Source organism: Hyperoodon ampullatus (genome assembly GCF_949752795.1).
Source record: "Hyperoodon ampullatus genome assembly, chromosome: 9".
In the NCBI taxonomy this organism is placed as follows: domain Eukaryota; kingdom Metazoa; phylum Chordata; class Mammalia; order Artiodactyla; family Ziphiidae; genus Hyperoodon; species Hyperoodon ampullatus.
Window position 1 is genome coordinate 103,137,138 of NC_136922.1, and position 20,841 is coordinate 103,157,978.

Genomic DNA, 20,841 nt, shown 5'->3' on the forward strand with positions numbered 1-20,841 from the left:
TACAACCCATCCCAAGAACTGCTTTCATTTTTACCTTGAGTCCTTAAGCTTGCCTTATGGGACTTTGACGTCCATGCAGACGAACTGACTAACAGTTCAGCTTCCAAGCTTATGGGGTCTTGCCACCAATAATAACCACCTCCACACACTTCAGCAACCACCTCCTCAGCACAACATGAAACACCCAGACGACTCCACCTCCAACCCTGCACCTCCTGCGAACCAATGAATAAGCAGGTGGTGCGTCTTCCCAGGGCCCTCACCTTCTGACTCCCATCACCTAATCCAGACCATCTCTGGAAGCAATGTTTTCAAACCAGGGGTTGTAACCCACCAGATCATGAAATCAACATACTGAGCTAGGACCAGCACCGTTTTTAAAGAAATAGGAACACCAGAGTGGACTGCAAATAATAAAGTCGTCATGGAACTTCTCAGTTATATAAACATTTATGACTGGGTCACAATGTACAATGTATTTCTTACTACAGACTGAAGCCCAAAAAGTTAGATATACCCTGCTCTACGAGTCTCCTGAATCTCCAATCTCTACCACAGTTCACTTCCTTCCCTATCAGTTTAAGTCCCAAGATAAATCACTGTGCACCAGCAATACTCTTTTATCAGAACCTGTCAATTTCCTTTCTCTGGGCTGATAATTCTATGATCTTAATCTAATCTTCGGCCTTTTGTGAGCCTGTTGAGCTCAGCTGCAGAAAAGCCCCCAACCCTGTGGCTTGGCAACCATTCTCAAGCTGTGGCCTTTCCACGCTCTGTCCTCTGTCTTTAGGAATCCTTTCTGAGTGTCCCTTTCCCAACAAAGCAGCCAAGTGTGGTTCCAGCAGCATCCCAGGGCAACTTACTGCAACTGCAAATTCCTAAGCCCCACCCAAACCTCCCAAGCAGGAATATTAACAAACCCCCACTCATGTGCTGCACCCTAAAGTTTAAGGTGCCAAGTTCAAATGTGACCATTCTAAATCACCTACCTCCTCCTGTCTGCAGGGTGTTCCCAAATCCTCCAGTTCCTCCCAGCAGCTCAGATCATAAGCATTTAAAGAACACACAACATGGGCCAGGAACTGGGACACAGCCATGACTACAAGCTGGGGCTGAACCTCAGAGGTAACTGCTGTGACACCGCTGTCTTCCACTCACCTTTGCCTTGGCTCTGTGCACGTCAGAAAGTGTGGAGGGAGCCCCTGGTCTGTGCAATGCAGCCCGCCTGCCTGGCCCTCTTCAAATTATCACCACGGCGCAGAGGAAGCGGGCAGCACACCCTTCTTTCCACAGAAGCGATTCCAGCCCCTGGGCTCTACATCCCATCTCCGCTCCTGGTCTCCTCCAAACCTTCCTCCTGAAACAGTTCTAAACACATTCTTTGTTTCTCTACTGGTTTAACTCCAATCCATCTGGTTTGTTCACATGCCTCTGACATACTTATTAAATATGTTTAAAAACCCAGGGGAGCAACCCTGACTTACGTTCCCCTTCTGCTCTCAATGCTATAGAAAGACTTGGCTGGGTGTTGCAGCCATTGGGTGCTATATCACTGACCACAGAGCTGAGCGCATGCTCCAGAAAATGATCGCAGTCACTTAAAGCTCTACCCCACTAACCCAGATCAAACGCAACCATGGGGGTGCATGAGACCTGCATGTCCTGTAGTAATCTGACTACAATACCTGACAAAAAATGTGTAGCCTCTGGTTTGAGGAGCCTTGAAGTAAAAAGTCAGGAAAACAGAGGTTAAAGCTACGGAGGCAATTAAGGAAGAGCAGCAGCTCTTTCACTTAACAAAAGAAATCAAAGAACAGTGAAGCATGCAACGTATAACAACAATTCCAAGAAACTACTGGCCAGAGGCACACTGTCACTTCGGGATGTCTGCCTCCATAGGGACCAGATGCTGACACAGCCACCAAGCTGCAGGTGGTCTATTCTCCCCTCCAGTTCCCCAGAGCTAAATGGTTACACTACCCGCACTGAAACCTGGACTTGTAGCTTCATCAGTTACAGACAGAAGAGCTGCACTATTCACTTTGTAAAATAAGGAGGTGCGTTCCCCAACCTGTCCAAACACCTTTTTTCCTCCCGGTTCTGCCTCACAACGGCTGTATTTTTTGTGTGTGTGTGCGGTACGCGGGCCTCTCACTGCTGTGGTCTCTCCCGTTGCGGAGCACAGGCTCCGGACGCGCAGGCTCAGCGGCCATGGCTCACGGGCCCAGCCGCTCCACGGCATGTGGGATTTTCCCAGGCTGGGGCACGAACCAGTGTCCCCTGCATCGGCAGGCGGACTCTCAACCACTGCGCCACCAGGGAAGCCCTGTACTTTTAATAGTGTCAAGCTTGGTAACATTTCATTCCATTCTGAATCCCGAGTTTTCAAATCCCTGACTATGGATTAATTCATTAATTTCTCAAATAGCTATTAAGCAGCTATTATGTTCCAGGCACGGTTCTAGGCGCTGGGATATATCAGCAAACAAACAGACAGAAATTGCTTGGTACATAAATTCTAATAGTGAGAAGTATATTAAAATAAAAAAGCACAATAAATGCAATAAATTGGAGAAAATATGTATCTATTCCTTGTAAACAAAAGAACATAACAAATAATTACCATGATTTTTTTAAAATAAATTTGTTTTATTTATTTATTTTTGGCTGTGTTGGGTCTTCATTGTTGTGCACGGGCTTTCTCTAGTTGAGGTGAGCGGGGCTACTCTTTGTTGTGGTGCGTGGGCTTCTCATTGCTGTGGCTTCTCTTGTTGGGGAATCACGGGCTCTAGGCACACGGGCTTCAGTAGTTGTGGCTCATGGGCTCTAGAGCGCAGGCTCAGTAGTTGTGGCGCATGGGCTTAGTTGCTCCACGGCATGTGGGATCTTCCCGGATCAGGGCTCGAACCCATGTCCCCTGCATTGCTAGGTGTATTCTTAACCACTGTGCCACCAGGGAAGCCCACCATGATTTTTTAAACTAGTGAATGAATGGATCTAAGCAATGATGAGGAGCAGCTATTAATGCCGCAAAAAGAGAAATAACCAGATATTATGGGTGTCCTGATACAAACACAGACCACTACCCTGGTAGCAATTTTAAGGAGGCTGGGGAAGGAAAAAGAGAAAGAAACCATCTAAATCTGACCAAACTGCTAGATTTAACTACCAATTTACAGGAAATAATGGGGGACAAATGAACATCTTGAATACTACAGGATGCAATAGCAAAACCCAGATTCTAGGTAACACTTCAGGTAACCCCTATATACCAGAATTTCTAGGGTGGGGCCCATGCTTCACTCAGTATTTTTCAAACTCCTCCAGTGGTTCCAGCGTGTCTGGAAGTTTGAAAACCAGTGTTCTAAAGCAGGGCTTCCCTAATGTTAAAGAATAAACAGTTCTCCTAGGGACCACATTAAAGTGTAGATCGTTGATCTATTTGATCTGGAGTGGGGTGTGGGATTTTCCATTTCTACCAAGCTCCCTGGTGATACTGATCTCCAAACCAAGTTCTAAAGTTTAGAACACTGGTTCACAAACTTACCTGCACTCCGGACACACAGAGGGAATTCCAAAAACTACTGGCTGGGCCTCACCCTCAAGTAATTCTGATTTAATTACTATAAGGTACAGCCAGGGCACGGGGATTGTTAAAAAGACCCCTGAGTGATTCCAATGTGCCAAAAGTTTGAGAACCCCTGGACCAAGGTCAAGGGTGGCAGGAAAAAAGAGATGGAAGAAACTCTGTTCTTGAGTTGACTGACTAGTCAACCGCTAGTCTTCCATTTATGTGAATGAATAAACCTTATTCTTTAAGCCAGCGTGAGACAAATTATTTCATAGTCAAAAGCATACTAATTGATTGCAATAGAACTGAAAATTTTAGCATCTTCTTACAAAGATCACTCAAATCACTCCTCTTCTATTTGATAAATTCGTATTTTAGAGTGATAGGAGTCTTCTCTGCTTTAAGAAACATTACTTATCACTTGACTCTACACCCACTCTTAACTGACACAATCTGGAAGTAAAATTTCTCAAGGGGGACTTCCCTGGTGGTGCAGTGGTTAAGAGTCCCCCTGCAGGTTCAAGCCCTGGTCCAGGAAGATCCCACATGCCGCGGAGCAACTAAGCCCGTGTGCCACAACTACTGAGCCTGCGCTCTAGAGGACGCGAGCCACAACTACTGAGCCCACGTGCCACAACTATTGAAGCCCGCTCACCTAGAGCCCATGCTCTGCAACAAGAGACGCCACTGCAAGGAGAAGCCCGCGCACTGCAATGAAGAGTAGACCCTGCCTGCTGCAACTAGAGAAAGCCCGCGCGTAGCAACGAAGACCCAACACAGCCATAAATAAATAAATATATAAATAAATTAAACAATTATATATATATAAAAAATTTCTCAAGGAACAAACCAGTGATGGCTTCTAATAATTGACTTGAATGATCCTTGGAAGAGGCCAGAGACAGAAACTTAAAGAAAGCTGCTGACCAAGCACTGGGGTCATATTTTGTATGTGTCTGGGATGGGGATGGCAAATGGGACAGGACACAGTCCTACCAGGAACCAAGCAAGCTCCCCACAAGAGGACTGTGGACTGGGGCCAGATGATGGCCAGTGAAAAAACCCAGTAGAAAAGAGTGAGTAAAGATGGGAAGAGGGCAGAGGAAGTAAGAGGAAAACAACTCAAACACCAATCTGTGATCCCAAATTCCCAACCACACAGAAACTCTATTACTAAGAAAAAGCAGCCATCAGAATAATTGGAATAGGTGAAATTAATCTTATAAAGGTCTGTGAAGACTGTAACTAAACATGCCCAGAGTTTCCAGAGATTATCCAAGGAATTGCTTCTGCTTTTAAAAATTTATGAAAAAACAGATTAAACATGATCAAGTGAATATGAAAAAACTTTTTCACAAATGCTCTGTTAAAAAAAAATCTAGGTAACATCTTTTGAAATAAGTTCCTACTATTAGACATAAAATACATTTCAAGTAAATAATGGAATAACTGTGGTTATCGCCACAGGGCAAAAAGCATTCACCACGTAATAATCAACTTTTCCCATTTCCAGGATTCCATTTATTCTAAGAAACATCATCTGTTAACAGCAGCTTTGCGGGGCAGGGGTTGATGAGAGCACACTAGTAAATTAAAACCACAATACACCCTGGCATTGAGGAAATATAATTAATAGAAACAGGACTGTGGGTTAAGGTTCAGGATTTGAATTCAGGTTATGGTGTGAACCCCAGCTGTGTCTCTGGGGAAGTTAATGCCTTTGTGCCTTGGAACCCTCATGCATGTGATGACTAAACACACTACACCTTAAGTCCACACACATCGACTGATCCTATTCCATAATAGGATTCTATGATCACCTGAATTCTGAAAAAGATGTCAGTATGATACACCTGACTGCCACCTACAAGGGCCTGTAATCTTAACAGAAAGGAAGGCACCTATGTGAAAAGTCAAGCACACCCCACCCCCCCACAGGATTAGAAAGTGGTGGTGGTGTTTTTTAAAAAAGAACAGCCAGGGAGTTTCCCGGTGGTACAGTGGTTAAGATTCCACGATTCCACTGCAGGGGGCATGGGTTTGACCCAAGGCTGGGGAACTAAGATCCTGCATACCACGCGGTGTGGCCAGAAAAAAAAAAAAAAAAAAAAAAGGAAGAACCACCACTGGAGAATTTCTACTGAGGCGAGGGACATGAGAAGATGAAACACTAGGGAGATCAGGATGAAATTCTGAAAAATGGGCTAGAAATGAAAAATGGGCATTTTAACCTGCTTCAAAATAGGTATTTAATACAAACCAGAAAAGGAAAAAAATGGAAAAATTGATCTGTAAGGGAAACAAGAACCTCAGAAAATTTTAAAAAGAAACAAGTATGTACTTGATTTCAAGACTTAATAGGAGACTACAGTTATCAAGACGTGTGGTATTGGCATAAAAATAGACATATAGATTATTGGAACAAAATACAGGCTCCATAAATAAACCCACACATATAAATGATCAGCTGATTTTGGATAAAGGTGCAAAGGCAATTCAAGGGAGAAAGAACAGTCTTTTTCAACAAGTGGTGCTGACACAATTGGATATCAATATTAAGGGGAAAGAACCTGACCATATCCCATATAAAAGTATAGGATAAAAAATGGATCACAGACCAACTGCAAAACCTAAACTATGAAACTTCTGAAAGAAAACACAGAAGAAAAGTGAAGATTAAATGAAAATATCGATACATGCAGAATATCTGCTATGTAATAATAATGACATTTATTGAGGACTTATTACATAACCACATTCTAGACGTTTTCATTTAATCCTAGTCTCACATTCTAATAATTATACCTAATATATTAACTTGAAATCTAAGAAAATGATATACAGTAACAACTACTGAAGCTAAATCCTCAAACTCACATGAAAAAATATCAAGAAATATAAGAATACACACACATACCCCTAATGCAGAAAATTACTGTTTCAGTAATCACTGCGTAACAAACACCTCAAAACTTAGTGGCTGAAATCAACAACTATTTCATTTCTTCCTGATACTACAATCAAGGCTGGGCTCGGCTGGCTCCTCTGCTGGTCTTAAAGTCACCCCTTGGCTGCCTCCGCTGGTGGGAGGCTGGGGGCCAGACTCAGCTGGGAGGGCTGGACCTTCTCCCTTCCCACATGTCTTCTAAGGTCTCTCCCCCATGTTCCTCGAAGCTCCAGAGAACACAGAAGCAGAAGCTGCCGACTTCTTAAGGCTTGAGCCTGGCACTGGCCCATCATCATCTCTGCAGTGTCTTGCTGGTCAGGAGTGCCACAGGGCCAGGACATGAATAAGTACCAGGAAGGTGCTTCTCTGGGAGCCACTGATGGAAGGACATCAATAAAAGGGACCAGGTTTGCAAACAGCAGAGAAAGACTACAGAATCACCTGGGGTTGTAAATGGATGCCAACCTGAATATCATCGTTAAAAGGGCTAGAATAACAACGAACCATATGAAGGTTTCTTTAACAATGTGTTAAAGAAAAATTGTTCCACAATACACGATACCAATTACATGCTGACTAAAAAAATGTGTAGTTCTGTCCCCGGTGGCGCAGTGGTTAAGAATCTGCCTGCCAATGCAGGGCACATGGGTTTGAGCCCTGGCCCGGTAATATCCCACATGCCGCGGAGCAACTAAGCCCGTGCGCCACAACTACTGAGCCCGCACGCCTAGAGCCCGTACCCTGCAACGAGAAGCCACCACAATGAGAAGCCCGCGCACCGCAACGAAGAGTAGCCCACGTTCACCACAACTAGAGAAAGCCCGCGCGCAGCAATGAAGACCCAATGCAGCCAAAAAAAAAAAGTGTAGTTCTGTCAATAGCAGCATTGGTTATTGTTACCTTTTTGAGGGGGCAGGGTGAGATGTATATATATCAGGGTCACCAAGGAATCTTTTGGAAACAAAACACAAAACACCTCACCATTCTAATTTTAAAAAGGGTGCCTAAGGAGTTCCTGTGTGCTCTGCAGAAGTGCTTCCTGTGATTCTAATATGCATCCCCATCTCCATGTCTCCACCACATACAGAGTCAGATGAGGGCATGTGATACAGATAATCCAAATTTTAATTGTTCACCAGAACCTGCAAGTGAGACACTGTTTTAAGAGTTTATGACCCAATTCCTGGAAATCTCCGCCTCTTCCCCAAAATAGTTGGAATAATTCTCCCACTTATTAGCCTATGAAATTACCTAACCTATAAAAACTAACCACCCCATATTATTCAGGGCCTCTCAACTTCTAAGACGGCCCACACCCTGTCTATGGAGTGTGTATCTCCCTGAGTAAACCTTCACTTAAAAAAGTTTACAAAACATTTTCACATGAATTATCTCACTTGTTCCTATGAATTAAGCAGGGTTGACATCATCTTATTCTCTCTCACACTCTTACCAATTTTCAAAAAACAGATGCTAGGAGAGAAAAAAATTAAGGTGCAATTATTATTTTGACAAAGAGAATAACCACGCAACACTGGTTCACAGAATTACTACTCATTCAAATACTTTTTTTTTAATATATAAATTTATTTATTTATTTTTGGCTGCGTCGGGTCTTTGTTGCTGCATGCAGGCTTTCTCTAGTTGCAGTGAGCGGGGCTACTCTTCATTGCAGTGTGCGGGCTTCTTATTGCAGTGGCTTCTCTTGTTGCGGAGCATGGGCTCTAGGCGCGCGGGCCTAAGTAGTTGTGGCTCACGGGCTCTAGAGCGCAGGCTCAGTAGTTGTGGCGCACGGGCTTAGCTGCTCCACGGCATGAGGGATCTTCCTGGACCAGGGATCGAACCCGTGTCTCCTGAATTGGCAGATGGATTCTTAACCACTGCGCCACCAGGGAAGCCCTCAAATACTTATTAGGTGTTTACTATTGCCAAGCACTAGGCTACCAGATACATTCCACTGAGGAAAATAAGAGAAATAAGTTTGTACCATAACATGAAGATCTGAATTACATAAATGAAGAAGTTTGTTAACTGTCTGGGTTATTAAGCTAAAAGGAAAAAAAGAAAGTGCTGACAAGAAAGGCCATGGACCTGCTTCCCTAAAGATTTTAAAAACAGGATATTCATCTCTCTGGGATGATTTATAGGTAAAGCCAAGTTGGAAGGTAAGGGAATAGAACTGATAAACTGCAGTCAATTATATGTTTGGCAACAATGAAGAATGAATTTTGCTAGATTTGTGGCCAAAATAGGGGAGAAGGCTGGGGGTCGGGTGGGAAAGAGCTAGAGAAAAGCAAACAAGAGATAAATTCCTAAATTATAAAACAATCTTTAATGAGAACATGGAGTTTAAGACTGATCAAAACTAGTAATAGGGCTTCCCTGGTGGTGCAGTGGTTGAGAGTCCACGTGCCTATGCAGGGGACGTGGGCTCGTGCCCCGGTCCGGGAGGATCCCACGTGCCACGGAGCGGCTGGGCCCATGATCCCTGGCCGCTGAGCCTGCGCGTCCGGAGCCTGTGCTCCGCAACGGGAGAGGCCACACCAGTGAGAGGCCCGTGTACCACAAAAAAAACCAAAAACAAAAAAAAAAACTAGTAATAAAAAAATTTAGGAAAATGAATTGAGACATAAAGCATATTTATCAATCAGCATGAATGGTTATTAATAAAAATTATTTCTTCAAAAGCTCTTTAAAACTGCATTGACCCCACATACTAACACCAATCCATCCCTCACCATACCTGTGCTACCTTATGGAGTTTAAAGATATCCCACACCAGTAAATGCTTTAAAAACACCAGCCAATCATTATTAATAGTAGTAACTGTATGCTGTGGCTACCTCACTAGACTGAAGCTCCCTGGGGGCACAGATCAGGACTGCCCTGTCCGTGGTGGCTAAGTACACAGTGCCTGGCACATAGTAGGGACTTAGGTTACTCAAACATGTAACGAACACCTATTTGAATAACATGTGATACACTTAACTCACACACTGCCCTCTTCAACCAGTCATTTTAGCAATTCAGTCCTTTGAGGGTCTGAAATCCTCTGGATAGCTGACAAAAGTCCTGGACTCCTTCCCCAGAAAATATGCACCCAGTCTCAGGCAAAGCTCATGAAGTCCAAGTTAAGAACCACTACTCGAAGTGGGCACCAGAACTGAAGACAGCGCTCTGCCTGGGGTTCAGAGCTCGGCCGAGCTAGTTTACGATGAGAACCCATCAACTGAACTGCTCAGAAAATTAATCCAGGTCTCTCCACCTGTACATGCACAGGAGATTCTTCTGAAATGTAAACGTAAGACTTCCCATCTGTGGCCCTCCTTTCCTCCAGCATCACCTCAGTGATGTTCTGTTCTGAACTTTTGCATGGCTCTCCTCTGAGGTCAGGCACTCCTGCCCCCTGGTGTACTCAAGGCCATACTCACACCTAGTTTCTTCCCAGAAGGTGGGCTGGAAATCCCACTTCTACCCCCACCACGGAGCACCATATTTTAGTGTGGTGTGTCCAGTCTGCCAAGGTCATTTTGAACCCCCCTCCATCTTGATGTCAGCCACCATGGCTGAATTTTGCCGACTAGGTTTTTCGTTCAGTCACTCATACAAATCATGAACAAGACTGAAGAGCAGCTATATTTTTAAATACTCTTTAAAATAAATTCCGAAAGTGATTTAGATTTGAAAACCAGCAAAATACTGGCCAGATGCATTTATATCCAAGACATACAAGTCTAAGAAAAGCATTTTCATGTCCTAAAACTATATTAACTGTAAAAGTCACAGTTAATTTCATCTCCATGTTCACAAATTATTTACCGTGCCTTCAGGTAGCTAACATTCAACTTTGAATCCTGCAAAAAGCAGGATCATAACATAGCTTGTTAAAGTACCTATTTGTTTCAAAAGTCCCTGAGGAGTCTTTCTGCAAGTAAGAAAGCTCAACAAAAAGACAAAATGGGGGAGCGGGAGCAGGGAGGTAAGAGGGAACTCAATTATATCACGGTTAGGACACCAACCAACCAAGGACCTGCACGAGTTAGTTTTATTAGGATCCTTAAATCACCCTGCTTTCTCACTTGCCCACAGAGTGCAATACAAGGTTTCCGGCACTTCTGCTCTAAACTAATACCAATTTAGACTTCAAATTCCAACGCCTTACGTGGCGCTCTCTTTTATCAGATGCCCAATATATATTTAAGATTATTAAAACACTAAAATAGTATCCCTGGACCTTTGTGTTTGAGATATTAAATTAAATTTTTAAATCAATCAACCATTCATGTCAAAGGTACCCAAGAGTTTACATTCTCACGGTTATCAGTTTAAGACAGAAACCGTGAGTACTCTACTGTTAAGACTTAATTTGGTCCTTCAAAGTAAATTAGAACTAAGAATAAAGGTTCCCTCAAGTGTGAGCACTGGAGATTTCATAATGCTTTTAACTTGCACAATCAAGTCCATGTTCAGTTATGATTTATTCAAATAAACAGGTACAATCCACTCATGGACAGTATTAAAGTTATTAACTCTCTCTTCCAGACCCTAAGCTAAGGAAACTGTTGTACCCTTTTGACTCCATAATCACAGGTAGAGATGGCTATTTCTCATTTTGTGATAACGTTGCTGATACTTGTACTTGAAAACCATGTTAATTAGCAGACAGATCCTGCTGTGCTGCCACCTTGAAATTTTTGTTACTCTTTGGGAGCGTCACTAGTAACGGGTCAAAAACCAAGACTTCACCCCAAACTACACAACAATCAGAGTCCAAGTCAACCGGCATTTAGACGTCCTAACTCTCCCCAGGCTTCAGTGATTCACTGCTTATTACACAGGAGGAAAGTTTCCCTACAGTCCCTGTACAGCCAGCTCCTGACCACCTTTTCCAACCCCACTTCCTCTTCCCACCTGGCAACGCTTAGCCGCCCCAATCCCTTCCGTTGTCAACATGTCAAGTTCTTTCCCGCCTCACCATCCTGGCCTCGTCCAGTGCTGCAGGGCCTCTCCTGGAGTCTCCTCTAAGACCGCGGTCACCGCATCCCCTTGAACAGGAGTGAGTAGCAGTCTAGCAAGATCCCGCACACCATGCTTCGATGGTTCTCCAAGTACAGTCTGCACAACTCTGGGGGTCCCTTGAGACTTTTTCAGGGGGCTCACAAGTCAAAACTATCTCCATAATACCATATATTATTTTCCCTTTCCACTATGTTCATATATGCACAAATGGTGCTAAACCAGTGGTGGGTAAAACTGCTAGATTGGTGCCGCTTAGCACAAATCAAGACAGTGGTCACAAACTGTAGAGGACAGTCATTGTATTCTTCACCACCGTGCACTCACAGCAAAAAAGGAAAAAAACAGGGCTTCCCTGGTGGCGCAGTGGTTGAGAGTCCGCCTGCCGATGCAGGGGACACGGGTTCGTGCCCCGGTCTGGGAGGATCCCACATGCCGCGGAGCGGCTGGGCCCGTGAGCCATGGCCGCTAAGCCTGTGCGTCCAGAGCCTGTGCTCCGCAACGGGAGAGGCCACAACAGTGAGAGGCCCGCGTACCACAAAAAAAAAAAAAAAAGGAAAAAAACAGCCAAGCCATTTTTACTTAACAATGTCCTTGAGGAAGTGGTAAAAATTATTTATTTTATTAAATCTTGACCTTTAAATACATGTCTTTTTAACTTTCTGCAGACAAAATGGGATGTATGCACAAAGCATGGCTGCTACACACTGAAGTGTGACGCTGTCTGGGAGAAAAGCACTTGTGCAACGGTTTGGGAAGTAGTCTGAAACAGACACTTTTATCATGGAACACCATTTTTACTTGTAAGAATGACCAACAAACTATCATTGTTTCAGATGTGGGTATCTGGCAGACGTTTTCTTGGAAATGAAAGAAATGAGACTGTCATTTTAAGTAAAACTGGTAGCATTTTGCCAACAATCAAATTCGAACTCTCAAGAGGAATTAGAATTCTGCATCACTCAGAGTGAACTTAACAGCTTCCCAATATTTAGATTTTTCTGAGATTGATGGTGATATTAAAAAATGTCATTTAAAGAAATATCTGTATATTGAAACGCGTCAAAATGTGGAAGGATCTGCATAACAGTGAACCAATATTTTCCAATTACCAACGTACGATGTTCCCAAATCAGGTATGGGTAGCAGATCCATTCAAAGTGCAAACAAACCAACAGAGTTCAGTGTAACAGAGTAAAACAAACTTCATCCACGTGAGTTTAGATGCTACAACTAACTTCTAACAAACTAGCACTTATGGAGTCTTGGTTCGATGGTGTCAAAGAATACCCACATTACCGGAAAAAGTAGTATTAAAATGCTTCTTCCTTTCCCAGGTATGCATCTGTGCAGGCTCATATACTTTATTAAAGTAACATATTGCAATGGAATGAATTCAGAAGCACATATGAGAATTCAGCTGTTTTTTAAACCAGGTATTGAAGATACTTGCAAAACTGTAGAACACCATCAAAATCCCAGGTGCTTTTTTTTTTTTTGGCAGAAATTGATAAGCCAGTCCTAAAATTCGTATGAAAATACAAGGGACTCAGCATAGTCAAACAATCTTAAAAAAGAATTAAGTTAGAGGGCTCACACTTCCGTATTTTGAAACTTACCATAAAACAACAGGAATCTAGACAGTGTGATACTGGCACAAGGACCATATAGATCAAAGGAACAGAGTCCAGGAATAAACCCGTACATTTATGGTCACGTGGTTTTTGACAAGGATGTCAAGACAATTCAGTGAGGAAAGAACAGTCTTTTAACAGAAGGTGCTGGGACAACTTGATATCTACATACAAAAGAATCAACTCCTATCTCCCAACACATACAAAATTTAACTCTGAATAGATCATAGACCCAAATATAAGAAATAAAAGTATAAAACATTTAGAAGAAAACACAGTGGTAAATCTACATAGCCTTGGATTGGGCAATGGTTTCTTAAATATGACACCAAAAGTATAAGTGACAAAAGAAAAAATAAATAAATTGGACTTTGTCAAAATTTAAAATTTTTGCTTCAAAGGCCACCATCAAGAAAGTGAAAAGACAACCCAAAGAATGGAAGAAATTATTTGCAAATAGTATATGATACTTCACACCCATAAGGATGGCTAGTACAAGAAGACAGATGAGCTAATTAATTATTAGAGAAATGCAAATCAAAACTACAATGAGGTACCACTTCACACGGGTCAGAATGGCCATTATTAAAAAGTCTACAAATAAGAAATGTTGGAGTGTGTGGAGAAAAGGGAACCCTTCCCACACTGTTGGTGGGAATGTAAGTTGGTGCAGCCACTATGGAGAACAGTACGGAGATTCCTAAAAAAACTAAAAATAGAACTACTGCATGACCCTGCAATCCCACTCCTGGACATGTATCTGGAAAAGACGAAAATTCTAATTTGAAAAGACACATGCACCCCTATGTTCATAGCAGCACTATTTACAATAGCCAAGACGTGGAAACAACCTAAACGTCCATTGACAGATGAATGGATAAAGAAGATGTGATACATATATACAATGGAATATTACTCAGCCATAAAAAAGAATGAAATAATGTCATTTGCAGCAACATGGATGGACCGAGAGATTATCAAACTAAGTGAATTTAAGCCAGACAGAAAGACAAATACTCTGTATCACTTATATGTGGAATCTAAAATATGACACAAATGAACTTGTTTACGAAGCAGAAACAGACTCACAGACATACAAAACAAACTTACAGTCACCAAAGGGGAAAGGAGGTGGGGGGAGGGATAAATTAGGAGTTTGGGATTAACAGATACAAACTATTATATACAAAATAAACAACAAGGTCCCACTGCATAGCACAGGGAACTATATTCAATACACTATAATAAACCATAATTGAAAAGAATATGAATATATACATACATTACAGAATCACTTTCCTGTACACCAGAAACTAACACAACGCTGTAAGTCAACTGTATTATATGTCAAAAAAATAATAAAAAATAATAAAAATTAAATAAAAAGATAACAAGCGTTGGTGAGGATATGGAGAAATTGAAACCAATTTCAACGGTTGGCTGGAATGTAAAATGGCTGGAAAACAGTTTGACAGTTCTTCAAAACATTAAACATAAAATTACCATACGACCCAGCAATTACACTCCTAGGAGTATACTTAAAAGAAGCGAAAACATGTCTACACAAAAATCACACACACAAAATATGAAATACGAACGCTCAGAACAGCAGTACTTCTAATAGCTCAAATGTAGAAACAGCCTGCATGTCCATCAATTGACAAATGTATGAACAGAATGTGGTATATTCAAATAATGCAATATTATTTGGCAACCAAAAGGAATGAATTACTGATACATGCTACAACATGGATGAACCTTGAAAATACTTATGTTAAATGACAAATGCCAGGCACAAAAGACCATGTATACGTGATTCCATTTATATGAAATGTCCAGAATAGGTAAATTCATAGAAACAGAAAGTAGATCAGTGGATGACAGGGGCTGAGGTGAGGAGAGGATGGGAAGTGACTGACTGCTGGTGAGTACAGAGTTTCTTTCTGGGGAGATGAAGGTAAGTAGGGATCGATATAACCCACATGGACATCAAAGTAACATCTGATATAACAAAAAAGAAGCAAACTCACAGATATACAGAACTAACGGTTAGCAGTGGGGAGAGGCAATACAGGGGTAGGGGATTAAGACGTACAAACTTTTATGTACAAAATAAGCTACAAGGATATATTGTACAACACAGGCAATACAGCCAGTGTTTTATAGTAACTATAAATGGAGTATAACCTTTAAAAATTGTGAATTACTTTGTTGTACACCTGTAACTTATATAAACATTGTACGTCAACTATACTTAAAAAAATAGTCTAAAAAATTACATTAAGCACTGGGAAGTCATAATCACAAATGCAAGCTCTGATTATTCTCTTGTACAAAACAATGTATGACACTGAAAAAAAAGTTAATTTCAAGCTTCAACACAAGGTGGTCACTACAGGACTATCCCCTCCCACAGGTACACAACTTTTTACCTTAAAATTTTTCAATGCAATGTGTTAGAAAAGGATAGGATAATTAAAAATATGCAGTAAATCAGAATACAATTGGACTATATTCTACTGGAAACAAATTTAATGACATCTTTCCCTCTGAAGTATCCAAATCAAAGGATGCATGTTCTTTACTACCTAAGATATTCTGACAAGGTAGGTAATAATTTGAGTTACTTTTACTGAATTGCCTTTTACCAAACCACAGAATTGTTTCATTTTCTCTCTTAAGATCTTTCACATTCCTGTGATTCCCTCTTGCTTGTTAACCCCTGAGGCTTATATATGACAGTCTTTTGATGATGGTCTAATGGTAAACTCCATTACCAAAGCTCTCTGTAGAACACTGCAGTGAAAAAGGTGCCAGATTTTATTTGAAGATAATTAAATGACACTATAACTTTAATTCGATTAAGTTTAGTTACCTCCTATCACGGGACTATTCGTTTGTGTTAGAAACAATAGATGTAAGGGAGCTGGTACATTTGGCCACCACTAAAACAATTACTACAAAGCACTCCCTGAAAGCCAGCCTGCGTTACAGGTGACGTGTCCTAAAAAGCTTAACATTGTAAATAACAGGAAAAGTACTTCGGGGAGGGGGGGGGAAAGAGTTGTATAAATTACCTGAGAATTATATTTTCCTCACTGGTAGGTTTATCAATGTTTTTAAAAAAGACAAAATTTGAACGCCAAGTAGTAAAACAATCATTGCACTTGCTAGTTTTATCTGAAGGCAAACTTTTAAAATAAACTTACAAGTATTTTACTAGTCAAACTGGCATAAGATATTTAACCAAAAGAACATTCTAGGAAAGGTGTGGTTTCCAGCTTAGCCTTTTCCCACCCCCAGTAAATATGACACAACAGCTTAGTATCACAAAGTGACATAACCTAGAAAAGAAACACAGATACTCAAATTTCTCTGGTATAGCACCATTCGCAAGCAAGCATGTCAGTAAACTCAGAAGTCTGAATACTGAATAATTCTCTTAAGAGTAGCTACTACATGGAATCAGGGAATTATCTCCTTTTTTGATGCTGGCAAAACAAAAGAGCCCATAACTACAAAATGTCCTGGTTCATAACAAAGGTAAACAATTGTAAAATCAAATGCAAAGACTGGGAATAATTTAACCTCTGCAAAATACATTTCACTTTAATCACCACATATGAAAATAAATACGGAGAAAATGGCGTAGGATACAGCAATATGACATACTGAAGGCACAGAAAATAGGGACTGAACTTACTCTGTATGCCACTGGAGGCTAAGTTAGCACAGTATTTTATTAACAGCAGTTTAAAACAAATGTGAAGTGAAGGCAAAGGGGTGACGTGTCACATCTGGATCTTTAGGAGGATGATGACTAGAAGGCAGATAAGACAGAATGGGTTTCAACTGGACATAAGGAACTTCTTTAGCAGAACAGTGATAAAATGCTAGACTTGCTTACTGAAGACTGGAATCACCAGCTCCAGAATTTCAAGGGGTCAATAAGTCGGGATCTTTTGGGGCATTTTCCCAGTTTAGATCAGGTAGCCCAAGTACAGGTCACTTGTAACTTGATTATTCAGAGACTGCTACGTTTAATTAGTGGGCACTCTATCTGATTAGACAGAACTCACTCAAGAGCCAAGATCTGTTATAATCCCACACTTCAAAATGCAGAGAAGCAAAGGGCTCCGTGGTTCAGACTGCCAATAAAGGTGGGATGCCGGGTTCCATACAGGCATTCGGGACGGTCAGGGACTTCAAAAGCCTCCAGCTGAGGCACGGTTCCTTCAGGGCTGCAGCTGTTAAGGCTGTCACCTGTTCTTCCCCCACACGATTTGGCATTGCACCCTACAGGAGTCACCCCCTATCTCTACACAAGCGTCTCTCAGCCTCTGATCTTGACTCCCCCCTGCACCCCCCAGCCCTTTGACGGAGAGAGATGATAAAAGGATGAGTAAGCACGCTGTAGCTAGTCTTGGGCAAAGAGCACAGACCTTGGCACCGGCCGTGGAAAATGGGGGTGAAGAAGCAGAACAGAAAGCGAGCGAGCTCGGGGAGTCCGTCCAATGAGCAGCCAGCAGTTACAAGCTTTCCTCCTTCTGCAATCAACAGAGACTCCAAACCTGCTTTCACGCCCCCGCCCCACTGTGGTCAAGCGCACATTCTCCTGAGGCTCATTTACTTCTTAAACAACACGAAAAGATAAAGGTAATTTCTCCAGGCTGCCCGTTGTCAAAGACCATAAAGCCTCATCCTGAAGCATGGCTAAGTCCAACGGTTCTCTTTTCTCACTCGTCTTCTAGCACCCATTCCATCCCCACTCCACCCCAGACCACCTCCGTTCGGCAAAAAAGCGACTGCCACCAACAGTTGCAAATATATGTCAACCTTTTTCGGGGGGGGGAAAAGAACTTTTGAATTACTTCAACAGCCTGGTTACAAGTACCTGACCTTATTTTTCTCCCAAAGAAAAATAGGACACCGAGAGATCAAAAATTCCTCTTTCTGTGCCCTCCTACTTCGGCCGCTGGCAGCATCTAAGGGGCTTCCGAAGAGGACTCTTCCGAGTTTCCTCCGTAGGAAACTTGCCCTCACTAGCCAAACGTCCTTTAGGTCCTTGGTTTTCTTTAAAATGCTGAACTTCACTGATAGAAAACCCCCAAGGTGCTATTTCCTTTGTTAAAATCCCACGGACTTTAATTGGGGGTGGAAAGGCTAGCAACGATCACGACAGCTCGCCGCGGGGAGGTGCAGAGGGACAGGTGCGGCTCCTGCCTTTGGGGGCCCCGCGGCAGTCGGCCGAGCGGCAGACCCCGCACCGCCTCCCCGGCCCCGGACCAACCGGAGCTCCCCGTCCGCCCGCGGCCTCCCAGACACTTCCCGCCGCGCCCGGGCCGCCCGCCGCCGCCCCGCGGGCCCGGCCGCGCCGCCGCCTCCGCTCAAGATGGAGGTGGCGGCGGCGGCGGCGGGCGGCTGGTTACGAAACGCGCGGCCGCCACATGGCCGCGCCGGCCCCAAACTTGGCCGGGCCCGCCGCGCCCCGGAGCCCAGGCGAGGCCGGGCTCAGGCGCGAAGAGGCCGCGCGGCGCTCGCCACTCACCCACAGACCGGTAGCCCAGGATCGCGATCTTCCGGGACTTGGACTGCGGCATCTTAGCGGCCTCCTCAGCCCCGGGCCAACCACATCAACCGTGGCGGCGGCGGCGGCTCCTGTGCTGCGATCGGTGGCGGCCGCGCCGGGGCACAGCGGCATCCAGGGGCGGGGCGGGCGGGCGCGGCTGCCTCGGCTCCTCGCTCTCGCGCCCAACCGCCCGGAACCGCCGCGCGGCCCCGCCCCCAAACACGCCCACGTGACCGCGCGCCGCCGCAGGGCCCCCAGAGGCTCGCGTCAGCGCCGCACTCCCACTGCGGCGGCTGCCCTCGCCCCCGAAACGCACGAGGTTGCGTCGGGCGGTGTTTTACTTTAAACGGAAAAAGAGAGGACGCCGAGATGCCCCTGAAAAAATCACGACTGAAACTCGCTGCGTCATGACCCTCCCACCGGCTTCCGCCGCTTTTTAATTACGCCATTTCTCTCCGAGCGCTGATTGGGCAGTTCTAACCCGCCCGCACGGTGACGCGACGGAAACTCCTTCTCCCATTGGGGGCGGTGGAGGGGAGGAGCCAGAGGCGGGGCTGCTTGCCCGGGAGCTAAAAATAAATTCGGACTGGGACCGCGCGGTTGGGCACCAGTAAGGTTTGAAGGCTTCGAACTTCGTAAGGGTCGGTGGCGGACGAGAGGGGCGGAGAGAAGCTAGCTCCCCAGTGATTGGTTAGGTCGGGGTGAGGAGGCGGGGCAAGATGTGGGAGATGCGGTGAATGGTGGAACGCTGAGCGGTTCGTGGACTCCCGCCCTCTGAGCCCTTAAAAGGCGCGAGGCGCGTGGCGGTTGCTCGCTGGGCTGTTGGTTGGTTAGTACCTTACTCGTGTTTGTTTGTTTTTTTTTAAACTCTTTGCTATATTAGCGTTAATAAGTCTGGGTTTGAGGATGCAGGTGATGACTGAGTATCATCCATGGGTGAAGGACCGTGGGAAGAATGGGATATGCGTTAATTCAAAACGTTATGCATTTCATTGAAAAAGTGCGCACCCCCCAGTTCTGGTCTCAACCCTGGGATTTGCGGATCCCGCACACCTCACGGGAAATAAATAGCGCAAGTCGACACATCTTTAACTGTCAACACCTGCGTGGCTAATTAAGTAGGCAAACGTAAACACCAGCGGTTGTTTGTTGAGAACTCTCCAGAACAGTCCTTCCGAGGGGGGGGGCGGGGAATTTAAGACCGATGCGCCTGCGCTCTGGTGTGGGTTGACCTTTCCGGTAAAGCGACGCTGCTGTATTTCCCACAAAAGGCGCACTAATAACCCCTTTTTGCAGTGGTGCTGGTGAAGGGCCCTGGGGATGGCACCAATGTTGGCGTACAAGAAGGGACGCCAGCCTGGGAGGCCTGGTTCCTGCAGAAAGAAGGTGAAAGCCGGGCCCAAGAAATGAGGATGCGATCAGAGCTTTCCGTCATGGTAGGTATTCTTGCCCATGGCGGTTGCCGAAGAAGCAGATACCCACTAATCCTACCAATGTCCTCTGTTGTCCTCGGGCTGTTTGGCTGAGTGGGACCGCCGCTCTCTGTTCATGTCCTCTCCCAGTGAGTACAGAGGAGGAGCCCCCAGGAAGCTGAGCGGCAGGGTAGGATTCCTGGTATGAAGATTTAGAGGTGACAGCCTCATACAGACGCCTTGTTGAGTTAAACACTGGCGTTATGGCAGAATCCTTCCACCATCCCGCTGAAGTACTCAACAGGACAGGGGGCGTGCACATACTCATGTCCTGGGGCGTCTACAAATTGAAGCACCAGGCCACCAGCTGGAAGTGAGAAATGCCTTTAAAGTTGTATTTTATCTTAATGGATTTTCGCATTTCTACTCTGTAATTAGTTGAAATATTTTAAAAAATTCAGGTCAAATGTGTAATTTTTATCCTGTGAATTTGGATGCACCTACTGCAGTATTTTGAACTGATGGTACTAGACTCTCTAGTGTGTTGTGAAATCAGCTTAGTGGATTTTTTTTTTTTTTTTTTTTTTTTTTTTGCGGTACCCGGGCCTCTGACTTGTGGCCTCTCCCGTTGCGGAGCACAGGCTCCAGACGCGCAGGCTCAGCGGCCATGGCTCATGGGCCTAGCCGCTCCG

The 20,841-nt window shown here is 44.1% G+C and overlaps 1 protein-coding gene across 1 annotated transcript in view; it reads right to left on the bottom strand.

Moving 5' to 3' along the window:
• Window positions 1–18,852, bottom strand: part of RHEB (Ras homolog, mTORC1 binding) — a 43,612-nt gene extending 24,760 nt beyond the window's left edge. Inside the window, exon 1 of the mRNA XM_079711975.1 lies at window positions 18,717–18,852. Coding sequence (XP_079568101.1) covers window positions 18,717–18,768 — 52 coding nt within the window. The 5' untranslated portion in view covers window positions 18,769–18,852. The remainder of the gene's footprint in view (window positions 1–18,716) is intronic.
• Between the last annotated feature and the right edge of the window lie 1,989 nt (window positions 18,853–20,841).